This window comes from Polyodon spathula, chromosome 3, assembly GCF_017654505.1.
Source record: "Polyodon spathula isolate WHYD16114869_AA chromosome 3, ASM1765450v1, whole genome shotgun sequence".
Classification (NCBI taxonomy): domain Eukaryota; kingdom Metazoa; phylum Chordata; class Actinopteri; order Acipenseriformes; family Polyodontidae; genus Polyodon; species Polyodon spathula.
In genome coordinates, this window is record NC_054536.1 from 43,978,529 (window position 1) to 43,998,171 (window position 19,643).

The following is a 19,643-nucleotide window of genomic DNA, read 5'->3' on the forward strand; positions in this document are numbered from 1 at the left end:
ATGCGCCACACATTACGAAATACACAGTTTTTTAAATGTATTTTTAAGTATCATCTAGCTTACAATTTTTACCTTGATTATTTAATTCTGTTAAATTAATAGCAGTTCTACCCCTATATCATATGAGGATTTGGGGTGGAGATCTGCAGCAGACAGTTCTCCAGAATTGGGTTTCATTTGGATAATACATTTAGAAGTAATGCAAGAGGAATCATATTTACACCAAATTGTGTGTAACATGTACAGGTTTCTCATTTTATGTACAGTATATATGTGTGGGGCTCAATCTATTACTTCAAAAACTTAAAATTCCTACTAGCCATTAGCCTAAACAACTAATCTACCCTCTAGTACAATGTGATAAATTCTTTGCTTATTATGTTTAGATTTTCTGATCTGGATATTTATCAGACACACAGTGACCTCCCCTTTTGATACCCTGAACACCATCTTCCAACATTAGCTCTTGATCTGAACATAGTGAAGAACTGGAAAGACTGATAACTCTGTTCGTGCTTATTGTGCGACTGCTAGTGTTTACATGCAGTAAAGTATTTTAACTCTCCTCAAGGATACTCGGCCTCAAAGTTCCATCTAATTGCGGTCCCAGCACCCATTCTTTTCTTCCTATAGAAATATTGATGTGCAAACTGGTCAAGCAGGGTGAATTTTTAAAATGAAGCATTAGGATTAAACACAAACAAGTGAAACAAAACAAAACAAAAAAAATCCTAATGAAAAATATGTGACAACAAAATTAATCAGCAAGTAAGGTACCTCCATATTCCCTCAGATAAAAATGTAAGTGTGAAATATGGATAGATTGACAGACACAGTCCTACAGTGTGTCTCCATATACCCCAAGATTCTGAGACTCTCAATAACATGGCCACTTGTCTCTTTTGACAACCACATGTACTCTGTTCATTTTCACTGTCAAAATCTGTTTATAGAGTCAAACTGTCCCTAAAGATCATTTTAGATGCTTTATCGGGTGGTCTTATGAGTATGTTTGACTGTAATAGGTTCATATTTTCTAGCTACTAAGAAAAAGAAAAAAACAACTTACATCCAGGATCTCTTTATTGGCTTTTGGAGAGGTCGCTTCTCTCAAAACCTTAATGGCAACAGGAATCTTCACATCTTCCCCTTCAGGAATCCATAGACCCTGCCATGAAAACAGACAGAAACAGTCAACCAATACTTCACAACTAAACCAGGGAAACTTGTTCTCAGATATACCTACAGTCAGGGGGTTTTACAATAAATATCAAGCACTTTAGCCATCATTTTTCTTCGCTATCTTATCAGTAAACCAAATATGTGTATGAACATTGCTAATTAATACTATGATCTTAAAAAGCTTCATATGTTCCAGGCATTACTGTGAGCTTCACTAAGTTTTTGGAAGAAACAGAAAATGTACTTATATTGATAGCATCTACGTGTAAAATAATATATATATTTTGTCCATGTTAACATATGTTTAAAGATTTATTTCCTAATAAAACCATGTCGATGATGTGCATTGAAAGGTATTCTCTAGTTAAACATAAAATGATAAATCATTTTCCACCTTCCCACTAAATGTTTACCTTGTACACTGTGCCAAAAGCTCCAGAGCCAAGAACCTTCATCTTTTTAAACTCTGTCTCTTTGAGGATCCTCAGCAGGGCCTGGTTTGGTGCTTCTCCGCTTGGAGTTAATGGCTCCACCAGCTGGAATGATACAACACACACTTACACACAGTTTTTGAAACAGTACTCTGAAGCAGTTTGAAGTTCCACAGACCATAACGTCTTTGCAGCAAATATTTTTCTGAGCTTACCACCTTATACGTCAACCATGACTGCAGGTAGAGGTAGACAATACAAATCCTGTAACAGCGCTGCCTTCTGTACTTTAGAAGTTATATACCCATAAGTATACTCACTGCAAACAATCAATCAAACATTTATTCTCCTGTGTCTCCAAATGTGTTTTTACCTTTAGCTATCTACAGCAGTAGCAGCAAATGTCAAACTTTGTCTTGCTACAATTTAAAATTAGTTAGGAATAGGTAGAGAATCTAAATGGAGGCACTCAGTTTAAAAAATAAAAAAATAAAACAACTGTCTAGTTGAGTAATTGGAAGCTCACACCAGTTAACCTAGCATTGATTTTTTTTTTTTTAATTCTAAACTAAATTGCATTAAACAAAGATACAGTGAATTTCACCATGTGGGGTCTGATAGATACGTATCACATATTTCAATCCATTTACACACTACTGTTATATGGAGGCAAGACAGACTTGTAGTTTTCCTATCCTCATAGTGGTACAATGGATTTTGACAGTGTAGCAATATCAAAAATATCAAACAATCACATGTCACTTACATATACTGTGTGGTCAACTGTTACAAAAATAGAAACAGACCAATTCTGAGAATTTTGCACAAACTGTATTTAAAAACATAACTTCAGTGAAATACCCAGTAAATTCATTTTAAGTGGGAAAGTGGAATTGACATAATTTCAGATATTTATTTTATGATTTTATGACTTAGGCAGATAAGGTCTTTGTTGACCAGGGTACTAGCAAAATGCACCCTAGGTACATGTCGATATATCGAAGTGTAGTCCGGTTTAGACAAAGCTATCGTTTGGTACAACATCCATATGTTATGATACTAGTCAGACCCAATCTTCCAGACTATACAGCAGTGAATGAATAATGCTTGTTGGTAATATTAGGGACTACAGCTTCCAATTTTACTCAAACGGAAGTGATGCATGCTGAGAGTTGTCGTGTTTAACATTTTTTAAATAAGACCAAATGTTTGGCAAGTAAGACTACAAACCCCAGATATCACCCCTGGACTTGTTTGTTTTCTTTTGGCCGAGAGTTATAGTTTATACTAGATCTTTTGCATATTTGACTCTAACTAGTAAATAACACAACCACATTTCAGAAACATTATGTTGTACATTTTTTCTGTGATGCGGTTAATGTTGGGGTTAGTTACCCCTAGTGCTCCTCATAAGCTGAGTACTGGGTGTTCATTGAATAAATATGACTCGTATGATATTTAAATGTAATGTGTTAAGAATATGCATAGTTTGACTTGTCATGCTGTGAAGCTTCTTGTACTTCGTTGGCTCCCGGCGTCTCAATGGTCAGTTGTGAATAGCTAAAGTAGCTAAAGAAGGGATCATAGAAATGCCGGAACAGCTAATTCTACCTGCCTGGGAATTGCCTGAAACTTGTGATCAATAGAAAAAAATAAGCATGGTTGAATCAACTCGCAATGTGTGTTTGTGACTACTGAATAAGCAACTGGTTCTTGATCTTAAGAATTTCTCTGTGCCACCCTAGTCCCCTTACCCTACCAATTTACCTATCTGTCAACCACATTTTTGGAAGGTAAATCTATACAATAAATACAGTATTCTATGTTTGGAGAAAGGAGTACAATATTATTGTTTCTTTATTTGCATTAGTGCAGTATTGGTACTGTTTAAAAATCAATATTTTGTGACATTTGAGATTAAAAAAAATGTTGGGGAGTGTGTCTATCAACTGAGAAAGGAAGATATACAGAAAATAACCAAACAAACTGTAACAGTGAATGCACCAGCTAACTACATTGAGAGTAACAGCTTACTGGACTATAATATTATTTACATTAAGGCAGAAGCAGGGGTTAATTTGAGCCTGTTCACACCAGATCCCAGATCTGGTACTTTTTTTTGTCTGACAGGCAACAATTAAACAGTTTCCAAATGATGAACTGTATGAAAAACATCAACAACAAAAATACGTTGCTGCAAAAAAGAACTCTATACACAGAACATGTACAAAAAAACCCACTTTCCTGTTCCATGCATTCAGTGACAAAAGTGTGCCATACCGGTAAAGGAAGTGACATCTACACGTAAGCAAAAAATTACACCCCAAACGGTGAAACACCAACAGATTAGTGCTCTTAACAACAGTGTCGTTGCTCCTGTTTATCAGATAAGTCAGCCCACCGATGGTATTGTTCTTGAAGATTATTTTAAAACACAGCTAGGCAGGTTGACATGTAGCCACCAGCACCAGCAATAAAACATGAAACCCTGATACACAAGCTGATGTTAACTTGAAGCATGTATGGGAGCTACTGTAAATCAAGGTCAGTAGATTAGGTCTAGAAACAAAAATTATATGCATCTTCCTTAATTATAAGATCCAGTACCTTTTTGTTTACAAATAAACTCTTGGGCAGGACTAAAAGGCTGTGAAAGACATTGTTGGATTTTTTTTCAGTTAGAAAATTAGGAAAACCATATGTACAGTATTTATTAAAAAGTACTCATGACTTCAAGGTAATGCTGCATTTTACTCACTCAAAATACATTTTACTCTGAATTGTGAGAGTAAAGTGTCTGAATTGGAGAGTAAATTAATCAAAGACCCAAAACCTAATCTGGAGTTCTGGTTACCCCTTTGCAAAATAAATGGCACATGATATATCAGAGCCTGTTGTTCCCCTATAACCTGGGGCTGTGGACATTGTTTGTCTATCTGTATGTCACACTAACATTTTTTTACACAAATGGTTATGAAACTTGCTCGAATTTAAAACTCACTTTTAAACCAAATTTGTATTCTCAGAAATAGCCTGCATCTTAAATTTAGTCAACAAAAGACGTGACTGCCTGACTACACAAATAGCAACGTGACCGACTGATGAGAAAAGACGAATAAAGAAGTCACTGCCCGATCACGAATCATTCATAATGTACCTTGTGATCTCGACCTCATATTTCTATTTAGGTAAAATTATCTTTGGATATCAACATTTCGATAACTTAATCTCCCTCCCCTTTCTCATCATATCAGCAGCCGCATATTTCTGAATACTCATACTGATAATCAAGCAATTCACTGTTGTGAACTGAAATGCGCTATCATGTCTGAGTGGAAATGAACAGTTTGCAGTAATTGCTATTTCTCACACTATTTGAAAAGTAGGGTACATTTTCTGTCTAAATCAGAATACACTTTGATATATTGACATGTACCCAGGTTACATTTCAAAAGTACCCTGGTTGACAGACCCAATCTGTGTGATTTAGGAATACAATCTGTAGAACATCATCTATAGGAAGACCTACGTTGTGCACAGATGATTCGTAGAGTATTTTTACAGACACAGACAAAATTATTGGCACCCTGCACTTAATACATGATATAATATAAGATCATTCAATAAAACATGTTAAATGTGCATTATTCTGACTCATTTGGTCGTCGAAGGGCACAGTTCTTTTTACTGAATTGGCATCCCAGCTACAGCAGTACTGCTTAAAACCGCTTCGTCAAGCTACAAAATTACCAAGTTTGTGTGACGCCAACCAAGCAGATCCAAACACTCAAACACCTTTGTTAATGTAATGACCTATCCATCAACGTGCTTACACAGGTTAAGGGTGATATAGTGCTTAAAAATATTGTTTAATGTGATATTTTTATTTTATCATGCTTTTGTCTCTGTGAGTAGTGTAACAACAATGTATGTGTGTGTGTGTCTATGGTATGATTGCTGACTGAAGTCGAGGATGAAGTACATTAAAATACCATAACAGACCAGATTTTTACTGGAATGTTTAATTTGTTTACATTTGCGAAAAGTTGCATGCACATTTATTTTATGGATGTGTTGTTGACCTCATCGGGGCAACAGAACTGGCATATTGAGAGAAGGGGACCCACATACTAATCCTTTTCCGGGGTCCATGAAGGCTCGGCAGTCTTGCCTACAGTTAAACATGGAGGTGGTTCGATCATAATATGGGGGTGTTTTAGTAGTTCAGGGACTGGGACATTCATGTGATTGAAGATAGAAAAAATGCAACCATTACATCGAAACATTCTACAAAGTACAATGATACAATCTGCTCATAGTTTCATTGGCTGACATTTTATCTTCCAACATGACAATGACCCAAAGCATACGTCTAAGTCAACAACTGAATATTTGAAGAAAATTAAGATAAATGTTCCAGAATGGCCTCCGCAATCACCAGATCTCAGTTCAATAGAAATGTTTTCGACTGATGTGAAAAAAGCTGTAGCCAAACATTGTGCATCCAATCTGTCTGAGCTGAAAGAAATATGCAAGACAAAATGGACTTGGATCTCACCTATAGGATATAACATACTGCTTAAGAATCATCATAAATGTCTGAAAGCCATAATAAAAGCAACAGTACACACGAAATACTGAAGCAGTGGTGCCAATACTTTAGTCATGAACAAATACCTTAAATGAAATAAGTTTGTTTTTTGATAAAGATTAATCTGTTACCTTGAATTATGGTATAATAAGTATAGGGTGCCATTACTTTGGTCTCTGACTATATCTAATGAACGTAATGTATATAATTGATTAGTTAGTGGTTTAGAATTATTGCTGTGGAATGCATTACATTTTCACGTAGTTACTTTGTGGTACTTATGACATATTAATATTAATTAACCATAACCACAACCTAATTATTTGCACAATCTTTTTGTAAAAACACCCCAGGCACCCATTTGACTAAAAACAATGGTCACACAGTGCCACATCCTGCACTTCTGCTTTTTGGCACTGAATATTTCAGGATATGTGTTGTCTTGTGAAAGCTGCGAGTACTAGACAGATGGACAACACTTTCCCAAAAGATCCATTGTTTATGTTGGCTTGTAGGTTTACTTAGCAAGCTGAATTCTCATCAGCATTTTTACTACTGGGAAAACTAAACTAAACTTGAGGGGTGATACCTAACACAGCAAATGGTTATGCTCATAGATCTATCTATAGCAGGTGGGTTTTTTAGGTGTTTTTTGGGAACTGTTAGGTACAATAACTGCTTGTTTCATAGCCCAAGAATCCGTAAACACATTTTCAGATCAACCCAACAAAACATCGTAAGTTACCAGTCTTACAAGCTTTCACAGAAAAACAAGAAAGGAATAACCCGTGACAGGGTGTCTGGTAAGACATATCGTATGCATGCCTCGGTGCGTTGTGAGGCACGAGGCCATAGGCTGAATACCTTCAACAACCCAGAAGTGCAGAATATGTCTTCACGCACACCCTGGAGTGGGTTATTGCACTTATAAAATGTCTCTGTTAATCAATAACATTTATAAATGTTGCACTTATAAAATGTCTCTGTTTATTAACATATATAATTACATTTTACTGAATGTATCCTTCTGCTTGTGCATAACAGTTTCTACACGTTGTCTTTAGAAGATTTTCTGGAAATTTTTTCTGGAAAAACCTGCTACTGCTGAGCAATTTAAAAATGTTCATGGTGCATTTTTTTTTAAAGTGCAGTTTGAATGTATTATTTTCTTGTGGAGGAAAACTACTATGACTACAAAAAAGGACATAACTGTTTATTTACATATTTTATGCACTTTTGTAAGTGAAGTTTAAAATCACTGTTTCCTTAGTACAGTAATCACACTCTCTTCTCTTCCCAACACTAGTTTACCTTCTCCAGAGTCTTACACACAGTCAGTGAGGCAGTCATGCAGAATATCACTCATATTAGTCAACCTAAACAAAACCGCTCACTGCATTATGAAGTTCATTTCACTCCAAGCGTGTTGCATCAAAGCGTCAGTGATCAGCGTAAAATGAATTTTGTAGAATACTGTACGTTTTATGGAGGCTTTGTCACAGGCCGTGTAGCGTAAAATGGATGATGTCTAAGATAACTGTGTTCTTATGTCTCTGTGGACATCTGCCATAAATGTATTTAATTCATATATTTATGAAAAATATACATCAATATGGCATACACACACACACACACACACACACAAACCAGAAAGTTGAAAGATCACAGCACACAGGCAGTCATCTACACTGTCCAAGAAATTGGTTTTAGAAATATAGAAGGCAGAAAAAAGACTAGAAAACAGACACACCTCGTTTGCATAAAGATATTCAAAGACCTTAATACACACTAATGCCTGCAATTACCATAATGCATTTTAACTCTTTATACCATATTCTTGAAAATATTAACCTAGAGGTTTTTTTTGTCATATATGGTCCCTTCATTGTTAAGATCCAACACAAGAAATCCGATTTTTTATGATTCTATTTAATTTCTGTTAGTGTTCAGAGGTAATTCACCTCTAACTGTGTAGTAAGACAATTCCTACTGCACAGTCATGTGATCTTGTTAAGCCAATGTGACAATGTTGGCTGTAGGGGTGACATCAGACCAGAAACAAGATACCAAAAACACAGCTGTTGGCGGGTGAAACTGAGGTGCTGCAAAGCTCAGTGCTTTATTTAACAAAATAAACAGTTTGCAAAACACAAAACACTGCAAACTAAAGGGCGTGTTGCCCAAACAAACAGACAAACAAAACAGACGTGGACGAACCCAATAAGTATCGTGTGAGTCCTCTCGCACAAGTAGCATTTGTTATATTTCTTTACCTTTTCAAACTCTAACTCCACCCGCTCTCCACTCACGAACACATAACCCTGAATGAGTGAAAACGTGCCCCTTTTAAGCAGCTGTACCGAGACTCGATTGCTAATTAATCATTCAATTGGAATCTCGGTACAACTGCACATGAACTAATTTGTGCCCTTCCCATGCTTCCATACAAATACTCTTTTAATTTGCTCGTGTCTAACTACAAACCCACATTATAAAATGTGCACTTTCTACATAAACACCAACATTTACACACTACATACAACATAAAACACAAAAATACATATGCGGGCGGGGCACATTGCCACAGCCAATCAGTGTTTGATGGATCCAAGCCATTTTATAACACACAAATATCTAAACACAATAATGAATAAAAACAGTAGCATGTTGCACACATAGATAAACCAATACATTTAAAATGTCTTTTGTACAGGGCATGTCATTTTTTACAATTCTGGTGCAATGCAGGCAATCTTCAGGGTTCAGACGCTATTTTTCCAAGTGAAATCAAGGACTTCCAAGCCCTTCTCATGACTACACACATTACAATTTCCAGGACCAAAATAACAATGTCACACTATGACGCACAAGCGTTTTACAGTCAAAACTGCAACTGCAGTTACCTCAGCTGTATCACAATAACAAAAAAAAAATCTGTTGTTCATAAACTCTATCATCTAAGAAACAACATTATCACTTTGACGCACAAAGTCATCACAAAACTGCTAAAACAACCAGAGCATATTAAATTACTAGTATTTATTCTTGCACGTCCATTTTTTTTTTTTTTGTAGATGCGGTTAACAAATAAAACTAAAATTCTTAAACAGGGGTAGGTCTGATTATAAAACTATATTTTATTTTGGTTAGCACCCTCTATAAAATATCTTTCAGGCATCTAAAAGTAGACATTATGTATACGACTCATATTTTATTATTTGAATACTATAATTAAAAGCGCAGACTTACCATACTTGATTGAAAAAAAAAAATTACTGAGAATCTTACCTGGCTGTTTGTCATTTATTAATGTTTGCAGAAGTTCATCAATTTGATCTTTACAGGAAGAGAGGTCTTGCTCTTTTCTTTTTTCTGAGCTCCTCTACCTCATCCATCACCGATTTTTATTTCTGACTGGCTGCACTTTTTCTTTCTTTTCTTCTTCGAGATGTGCCATATACTTTTTTTAGCACCAAGCTGTTTTGTGATTTGCACATTTAGTATTCCGCCAACTGACTAAATGTGATCAAGGATACTACATTGCGATACTAATGATTCCTCGTGCATGTTTTCAACTTCAAGCTCCTTATTCATCAAAACCCCTCACTCAACACTTGCCTGGTCATCTGGCAAATCTGTAAAAAATTGATTATTGGCCATATGTTCATACAGAAGGACATCAGCCTTGTTAATCATATCTTAATCTTTGAATCTTGCGGGTGACACAGTCACTGTCACTTCCATAAACTCAATTAGTCTTTTGGCATCCACTAAGCTCTTCAAATTTCCATAACACTTATCTCTAGCAGAGGACTTAAGCTTTGGATCTAGGGTAGACATTATTCTCACAAGAGGATATTTGATCGCTGATTTCTCCAGTAATGTATCCACAATCTTAGCCAGCGCAGTTCTGCATTCCATTGTCTCCATTCTACTGACTTTTTTGGCTGTTAACAATTAAAAAAAAAAAAAAATGCTGTCTGCCACAAAGCCCACTTCTACCTTTTTGAGGTCAGAGTAATTTTTCCTTTTTCATTGGATCCACTTTCATAAGCTTAACAACCGTTATGGATTCTTTAAGAACATCAGATCTAGGGGTCCCGAATGGCTCATCCAATTAAAGCGCTGCCGCTGGGACCGCATGATGAGTCACACAGCTTGGACAGCACCGGTTCACGTCCAGGCTGTGCAAAGAAGCCAAACTTTGCTGAGGAATCTGAAGGGAGTGTCACATTGGCCTTGACACTCCCGGGGTGTGGGATGGGAAACCAGCAGGGACCTTCTCCTCATCACGCAACAGCGAACCCTACTGACCAGACACCAAGAGTATTCAGAGTAGATAAGAAGCAAGGCTGATCTCTGTTCTCCGATATCGGTAGCCTGCCCACCTCTGCTCTGGATTGCTCAGCATAAAAGCAATTCTGGCTTTAGGTGTGAGATTGGAGGACACTCACGCCCTATGAACATCTGTGCTGTGTTGAGACCTGCTGCAGTGAGGAGAAAAAACATAATCCAACAGATTGGAGGAAAATAAATAAAAATAATAACTGGTCACTAAATTTAAAAGAAAAAAAAAAACATCAGATCTTAAAAAAATCTTTGCGTCAGTCCTCTAATAACACGTTGCATATTATCGCCAAGTACAGGCAGCACAGGTTTTAGCAGTAACCAGGTTGTCACTGTACATCGCCTTAACGATTTCAAGATTTTGTTTTCGGACCAGCGTACTTCTTTTCGTTCACCTGCTTAACATACTTAATGCTGACAAGATTTCAAAGAAAAACAGTCACTGCCTCTGACTGTCATATAATCTTCCCTCCTAGCTGGGGTATCTTTGAACAGCAAATACATACTGGATAGGAGTTTCCCCAATTACACGCAAGAAAACCATCCCTAAAAGCTCCATTAACAATATGCAGTCCGCAGCTCCTAATGTTGAACAACTCTGCATTGGAGTTTGTTTTTAATTGATTTTGAGGCAAATCAAAACATTTCTAGTTTACATTTGGACTATTGAGACTATATTTTTTCAACACAAGTACTAAACTTCTTAAGCATGGCGTTGCCGTCACCTGTATTATCTTGTGGCTACTTTGATGTTTTCCCACAGGCGCACATGGATATCCATTTGCTTGGATTTAGATTTATGGTTCAGACTCTCATCATATAACAACACAAACTTATCTGCTTTGCCATTTTGTTCCAATAACATGGACTTGAAATAGGGAGCAATACCATAACAACAAAGGCAAGCACATTTGTGTTCTCCACAAGAAAATTATTTAGCTATTTCAGTGTCTGGGAACATCTGCTGAAAGAGCATATTAACTGCTTCACATTTTTTTTTTTTTTTTTTTATGAGCAGTGGTTTTTAATTACATTTAATACCCATATTATTTCAGACTTTAAGCAATTGGTTTTAGTTACAAAAGATGACACTGTCCCAGAGGCACTTGAACCTGAAGTACTAGAAGGCCTACTACTGCTGCTTGAAGATGTGACTACACACGACGATTTAACTGATGAGCCAAAGTAGTCTTTAATGGTTATTGCACTACCCTCTTTGCTGACTTTTAAATCACAATGTTTTTGCCCATGCATGTCACTTTTTAATGCTGACTCGCCCATGTGGCTGATGTCAAAGCCTTTCATACAATACTGACATTGTGCTTTATAGGGAATGTTTTTGTCTTCCTGCCGCCAGCCACTGTAAGTCTTGTTATCAAGCCACCCTTCATTGAAATGGTACTTTCCTGGCATTTGTGAGTGAATTTAAAGCATTTTGACGACTGCACTCAAGAACTTAACACAGTGTGCCAAACAGAGTTAGGTCATATCCAAATGGTTGTCTGAAATGTATTTGTGGGGCTTAAAAAAATCTTGAATCCAACAAGTAATTAAAAAAAAAAAGTATGCAATAAAAAAAAAAAAAAAATAAATCCATTACTTTTCCATGACCCTATAATAAAATGTCAATCTCCCAGGGTATTCAAGGACTGAATTTTGTTAAAGCTGTTTTCCAGGACTTTCCAGGTCTTCAGAACTCATACAAACTCTGAATCTTGCTATTTAACTCTTAAAATAAAATTCCTTTCCAGTTTAAGTATTTACTTGCATTCATTACTATGCATGAATTATTTTCAAAGCTACCAACCTTGCAGATTTTCCCGGGACAGTCCCCTTTTTAGGTAGCATGTTCCAGTGTCCCTACAAGTTTCGTAAAATTTTACTTTTGTCTTGCTTTTGGCTAGTTGGACTGTTTTCGTCCCATTTTTCATGAACGACTCTGTTTGGCCATAGTTCAACGGTAATTAAGCACCCCCCTGGTGGACTGAGGTAAATCTAAAGACTGAGTCGTCCTCGAGATGGTTGGAGATCTTCGGGCATTTCAGAATGAATTCATTCTCATATAAAAGCATTTTACCTGTGGTAGAGTTTGCATTCTCTCTCCTTGGAACCGATGCTCCAGTAGAGAGGGTCTTCTCTCTTGCCAGCAAGTTGTGGACAGAAGAGAAGACAGATGTCAACGTGTCGACCCTAAAATCAATGTTGATTTTTAAAGTGATTTTCAATGGCTTGTGTTCTGATTTTTATGACAAACTGCAGAAGAATAAGGATATCCTCAAGAAAATACATGCCTGTGAAAAATATCCTTTCAAAGGAACTTACATGACTGCAACCGAGCAACCCAGAGAGTTTACAGGTATGGCCAAATGTTTTTCATCACCTAGAGCAGCATATCTCAAAATGGGGTTCCGACCCAAAAGGGGGTCACGTGATCACAAAAAATACTGGCATTGCACTATAGCGCATATACATTAAATCCTTAATGGTAAAGGATGTAATATGAACAATATACTAAAACATTATTAAAACAACAAAACAATCAGTGTGTCTGTAAAAAGAGACAAAATGAGTCTGAATGTATCAAGTTCAGGCTTTTCAATACAACTATTCTAAATAATAACTGAGCTATGCGTAAATATGTAAAACGTAATATGCAAACACACACGCATATATATTGTAACGGCGGTGCAGCCGCACGCAAGTGAATGCTGAAGATATGGACTTAATAATGGACTACAGATGGGGTTGGGAATTTACATTTTTGGTGTAATGTTTATGTACTGTTATGTTCCCTTCTACGCTTTATAATTGTGTGCCGGCATTAATGTGTTTCTTTTGTCTCTCTCTCTCTCCTTCCCTCTTTGGAGCATCCCTCCTGTCAGTGTGTGTGTGTGAGTGGAGCGACAGCATCACAGAGGGAGGAGTGGGGTGAAATTAATGCCCAGTGAGGGATTGTGTTCTGTTCTGACCAGTGAGAGTAAAGTGGGAGAAGTCGTGTTTTTAAAAAAACTGCGCTGCGACACCGGCTGGCTGTTGAATGCGAGGAGAGAGAAAAGTACACTCCATTTCTCTAAAAGAGTTAAACTAATAAAAACATCAGTTGTAATTGCTTTGACTTTGTGCGGTGTCCTGCCTATTTGGTTTAATTACGACATCATGGGCAATGTAGAGTGGGCACTGTACAGGGATGCTACCTCTGCAAGCTACTGGAAAAACCACTCAAGTCAGTACTCACATGAGACTGAGGGAAGCCTACTTATTAGAATGAACTAATAGGTACTGTTGGAACCGGGATGGTACTGGGTCGGTTTGGCACCAGTTCGGTGACTTTAGCACCGGGTCGGTATGGTACAGTACCTGTGTGGTACCGGTGCGGTAACCTAGGTCTCGGTACGGTTTGGTACAATATGGTGCCGGGTCGGGAAAGAAGCGGGTCGATCTTGGCACCAGTACGGTACGGGTCCACTGGTTTGCAGTTACCGCTGGTAGCACTGAACAGGGATGCCCATCTGTGCAAGCTACTGGCAAAACCACTCAGTCAGTACTCACATGAGACTGAGGGAAGCCTGCTTGTTAGAATGCACTAACAGCCCTCTTAATGGTGATGCAAAGCGGTCACCAAAATGGCACCAAGATGCTGCGGGAGAGATTGCAAGCAACCAGACCCGAAGCAGCCTTTGGTCCTGCGCAGCGCTGCTGAACCCAGTAGCTGCGCTCACTACACAGCTGCCACAACACGCATTGCAGACAAGCCTGAAATTAGAGAAAAATACAATGAGAAAAGAAAATATTTCTCTCATTCAAAATGCAGTAATTAACAATTACAAATAAACCGTCTCGTAATTTTGGTAGAAGCCAAAATGAGAATAAAATAACTCAAGTCAGAGCTATTGAGGTCTGGGGAAAGAGCACAAAGTCAACCGACTTATGTTGCTTGATCCATGAGAAAGGGCGACTCAAGCAACCGGCTTCACGCAGGGTGCAAGGCCACAGTGGGATGTAACAAACAACAGGCTGTAATGTACAGTATGTGTAATCAAAAAAAAAAAAAGATTACAGTGTAAATAAATTATTGCATACATTATGTAAATACAGTAATTAGCTACAATTATACAGTCATAAGCAACAAGTACTTCTCTGACAGGCTTCTCCTGCCAGAACAGTTCTTGAAAGGAAAAATGGCACCGAGTCTGTAAGCAGTGCAATTTTATGCCCTCGAGGGCGGGCCATGACTGCGTCACAGGTTCTCTGAGTAGCTTTCATATATTTTATTCAGGCACTTGAAAGGGAACCCCCGAAACATCTGGAAACACATGTAAATGATTTAATTGACAATTTATGTATTTGGTGTTGCAGGTGTTTTCAATTATGCTAAATTGGGGTTATTTTTAGAGTGTGCACCTCGTTACTGAAGATTGTATGAACATGGCAACTTTTTAATTGAATTACAGCATTTGCAAATTATGACATGTCCTGGATGTAGGCTTCAGAGAGTTGGTAGCTTTAGTTATTGTTCTTCATTTTCAGCATAAAGTAAATAGATGTCGTTCTGGATCTTTAGAAACAATCATACATACCTGTTGGAATTGTTTTCAGCTCCACTGTATCTCCATCAGATTACTGATTTCTTATTGTTAAATGCTTACCTCTCTCTCTTGCAGTAACCTGCGCAGTGTCCTCTTTCTCTTGATGTGACGTCTGCGCATTAAGACGAACACCATCAGAGCTACGATTACAAAACAGAGGAGGCCGCCAACCACTCCAGCAGCAATAGATGATAGTCTTGACCTGAGGAATCAAATGGAAACTGAAACCCATACCATGACATACAGTATTGATATTGTTCTTATAGATATTGTATCTTGCTGTACCAAACCATTTTGGGTCAAATAAACATAATTAACATGTAAGCAAAATTCCCGATGTGGATGTGATATAATTGTGATTTATAATAAAGTATACAGTATAAAATGTGTGTCTATATCTATCTATCTATCTATCTATCTATCTATCTATCTATCTATATGGTTCTGATTTTGTATCTTCTACTTCATATAAAAAACAAACCTCTTTTTGGGTATAAAAATCTTACAAAAGTGGCCACTGAATTATTTAAAAAATAATATAATTAAAAATGAAAAAATAATTATAATTAAATATATACATGCAAGATTATTATGATCTAACACTGGGGTTCCCAAAATGAGGTCTGGGGAACCTCAAGATCGTTTCAGGGGTTGTAGTACACACAGAAATGTTCCCCAAGTGACCCTGACAAAGCAGGTCATGGGGGTTGAGCCAAGAAAGTTTGTGATCCCCTGATCGAACACAAGGTTGTAGTAACATTGCATTAACTCTTCAGATAGTTGTCCTAGAACGTTTTTTATATGTATTATTTTATTTTATTTATTTATTACAGGGTTTGTACAGTGGATTTGACAAAACATTCTTCTGTACACAGTGTTGTATTTATTTTCCATGCTGTATAATGTTTGTTTCTGTTAGCATTAAAGTAGCAGGGCTTTGAAAAATATAGCTTGATACAGCCCCAAGTGTTGCTGTAACTGTAGAAATAATGTACCTGTAATCTTTTTTCATTCTTAATATCCTGACAACTTTTTACAATTATAACTTTAAAATCTGTTTCAAAGCTCTTTTCAAAATGGCCGCTCTAGTGCACTGGGGCTTGAGATCTGTGCTCAAAACAAAACAAGTTCTCTGGCTTTTCTGTTCTGTACCACATCGTGGATCATTGTTGCTGTGTTACCCGTTTAAAATGTGGGCAATAATCCTTACACTTTCAGCACACTAGCGCGACCATTTTGAAAAGAGCTTTGAAACACAATTTAAAGTAGTGTACAAGTTGTCAGGATGTTAACAATAAAAAGTTAAATTACACTTATGTTATTTAAACATGTGGGGATGTGCAAAGTTATATTTGTTGGAACCCCACTACTTACTCTTTAAGAAGCTGGGTGACATGAGGAAGTGAGGCATGCATCTCTTCTGAAAGGGGGCCTCCAAATGGAGGCAAAGCAATTTCTTTTGCATGTTCTCTTTTCTTTTTAATGTAATAGCGAGAGATTTGAAAAAAAAGAAAAAATAATTTATGAAAATAGATATTTCATGCTATTCATCCACAATATTGGTTCATATGGCTATAGCTATTCTCAAAGTCCTTCCCCAAACTCTGTTTAGATACTGTGCAACCTAAAGAGGCTTACATGTAGTGCTACTCTGTTCCGAACCCTGAAAATATTCATAAAAAACATGCTTATTCACTGTTTTTTTTTTATTATTTTGTTTCTTGTCAAGATTCTATTTTTTTTCTGCTCTCCAAACACTTGAAACATGTTTTATTTAAAAAAAACAAACCTTTGAAAACAGGCTTCAATGCATTCCTCACATCCCTCTTCATCATCCTCAATCATATGTAAATGCTGTGGTTAAGGTTTAAAAAAAAAAAAAAAGATAATGGGCCTGATCTTCGATCTTCACGAAATCCCCTTGCTAAATTTGTGTTTTGCAAAAAAATAGTGCTTTGGTACAAAATGAGAGATATTCCAAAAAGGCACAAAGCAGTTGCGAGATATTGGAATATAGCAGTTTTTTGAGCAATTTGCAAATCTGTTTGTGCCTCGCAAAACAGTCTGTGCATTCACTACCAATATAACAACTGCACACAACAGCCAAGACAGAATGAAGGACAGTCACCATTAGTAATGGCATTACCCTGACAAGCTGCTATCATTGGTGTCGCCACAGTATGTACCGATATGACAGCAGACGAGACCCAACAATATATCCTGCACTCCTATAGGACCATTCAAACACACAACTGGCTCCAAAGCTAGGCGCCGAGTTTTCACTTTCATGAACTGATAACGCCACTGTTTTATTGAATACGGACAGTATTGTATCTCAAGGAAATACTATATAGGTTTCTTTAAAGGCCAGCTCATCCAACATAGCTGTATGTTTTTGAAGTAAAATAAAAAAAAAATAAGTCTTTGGATACTGTCTTTTTTTTTTTTTTTTCTGAATGATTTTTTTTTTTTATATAAGTCGTGCCGTGAAAAAGTCTACTGTGGTAGCACAGTCTCCGATTTGTAAATGTAATGAGTTCATTCACCTGCAAAGTAAACATCAATCAAGCATTTTTATGCGTTGTTATTCATTCATTCACCCAGCTGAACATCACGATTAAGCCCAGATTGTAAGGTTTTGAGTGTCGCCACAAATGATTTTTTTGTAAGAATAATAATGAATTCTAAATATGCTACTAAAATGTTAATTGTAGCCTACTATGATTTCTCAGTAAATGAATAGTCTCTGTACAACTAGCAACATCAACATTCAGCAGACTGGACAGTTGCATAAAAAGGACCAGTAATTACAGTTAACAGAACTGTTTGTCCCGCCTCAGCTAACTTATGCTAACTGATTGGTTGATCGTATCAACGGTCTGGCTTTAGGAAAATATTAGCATGCCTTTCACAGCAAGAGTGTCCTGATGGTGATTGGCTCTTCGAACTGCATCTGTCCACCCCCACACCCGTAATACGCAGCAACCGATAAAGCAATGGGCCACAAGATGGGTGTATGACGTATTTATACAATTAATTTACAGACGTGTGACAACACACAGCAAAGATAACATGCAAGACCCCCCTCCCCTCTTCATCCTTCTCTCAATCTACATTTCCGTACTTTGATGGTACACGTGGTATGCCGATATGCCTGTGGAGCAGTGAAGAACACATATAACTGTATATGTAAACACACCACCGCTGTCCACTGGGTCAATACAAAACTCAGTGTTAAAACACATAACTGACCTGCCCATCCAGTGAGTGTGGATGGCTGGGGTTCTGTACTATTGCATGTTCAACATTGCATCGCAGTTGATGTGAATATCATCAATATTGTAACACAACACGGAGAAGCAGTTGATCAGAAAATTGTTGAAGCGTATTGAGCACAGCTTGCTTTTCATCCCCATCCTCGTAATGCATACTTAATGGGCCCCATCTGTGTCTGGCTGTGGTGTACCATACTCTCATTACCAATTACAATGACACCTAAACACTAAGCAATTGTACTGCGCATGGTACCAAGGTCTCCATGTGACGCTGCTTCTACCTAGGTCAGGGCATTGGGGGGTTGCTCTGCCTGGGTCCGGCCGTTGGGGACGGCTGCGTTGCCTGGGTCCGGCCGTTGGGGACGGCTGCGCTGCCTGGGTCCGGCCGTTGGGGACGGCTGCGCTGCCTGGGTCCGGCCGTTGGGGACGGCTGCGCTGCCTGGGTCAGGGTGTTGGGGGAGCTGCCGCAGATATTGGTATATTCAGACGAATTGAGGCTTTCGCCCAATTCAAATTTGATTGCGCTATGTGTATATTGAATGTCCACCTAGAATACATTTGTATTACATGTTTCTAATTACCGATGCATTACCATATGCTAGTAGGACCATAGTAAAGGAACAGAACAGGCATCTGCACAACAATAAATGCAGTGTGCAGGAGAGAGGTGAATACATGTTTCCACACTCATCTGTTGGGCATGGGAATATGCTATAAACGTCACTATGGTATGAACATGCTTGAGGGTGGGTCGGTCCTTCCTCCGGTGCACTTAAGAAGGGACCACGCATCGGCAAGAAAGGACTAGGATGGCTTGTCTTGGCGACCAAAACGCAGGCCTTTGACCGGGAGCGAGCAGTGACAGGCAGAAGTGGGTCGTTCGGGACCGGTGCGGCGACGTCTTGGACCTTGAGGGGAACAAAGTGGAAGGAAGGGGGAGAGCACGCAACATCTGACACCCACGGCGTGACATCTCAGGTTCCAGGAGGAGCAGAGCTAGGGACCGTGCACACAATTGTGCATGGCAGTACTGCAACCTGGGCATAAGGTCTAGTGTAGGGAGTTCTGGACATTCCGGACTGGTGTCCACGCAGCAGGAATACGGGAACGCACTTAACAGGACTGGAGTGCCTCCCTCGGGTTGCTGCTGAGGCTGTGTTGGAAGTTGGTTGCTCATCTCCTCCCCCTTGACTTCAGCCGGTTGCTCTGGCAACAGGAACCCCAGGTTCAG

At 38.2% G+C, this 19,643-nt stretch overlaps 1 protein-coding gene across 1 annotated transcript in view; it reads right to left on the reverse strand.

Annotated features, from left to right (window-relative positions):
- Positions 1 to 19,643, reverse strand: part of LOC121313118 (epidermal growth factor receptor-like) — a 151,451-nt gene that overhangs the window by 17,807 nt on the left and 114,001 nt on the right. The window contains exons 17-19 of the mRNA XM_041245301.1: positions 15,198 to 15,333; positions 1,596 to 1,718; positions 1,070 to 1,168 (exon numbers count right to left, since the gene is read on the reverse strand). Of these exons, the coding sequence (XP_041101235.1) occupies positions 1,070 to 1,168; positions 1,596 to 1,718; positions 15,198 to 15,333 (358 nt within the window). The remainder of the gene's footprint in view (positions 1 to 1,069; positions 1,169 to 1,595; positions 1,719 to 15,197; positions 15,334 to 19,643) is intronic.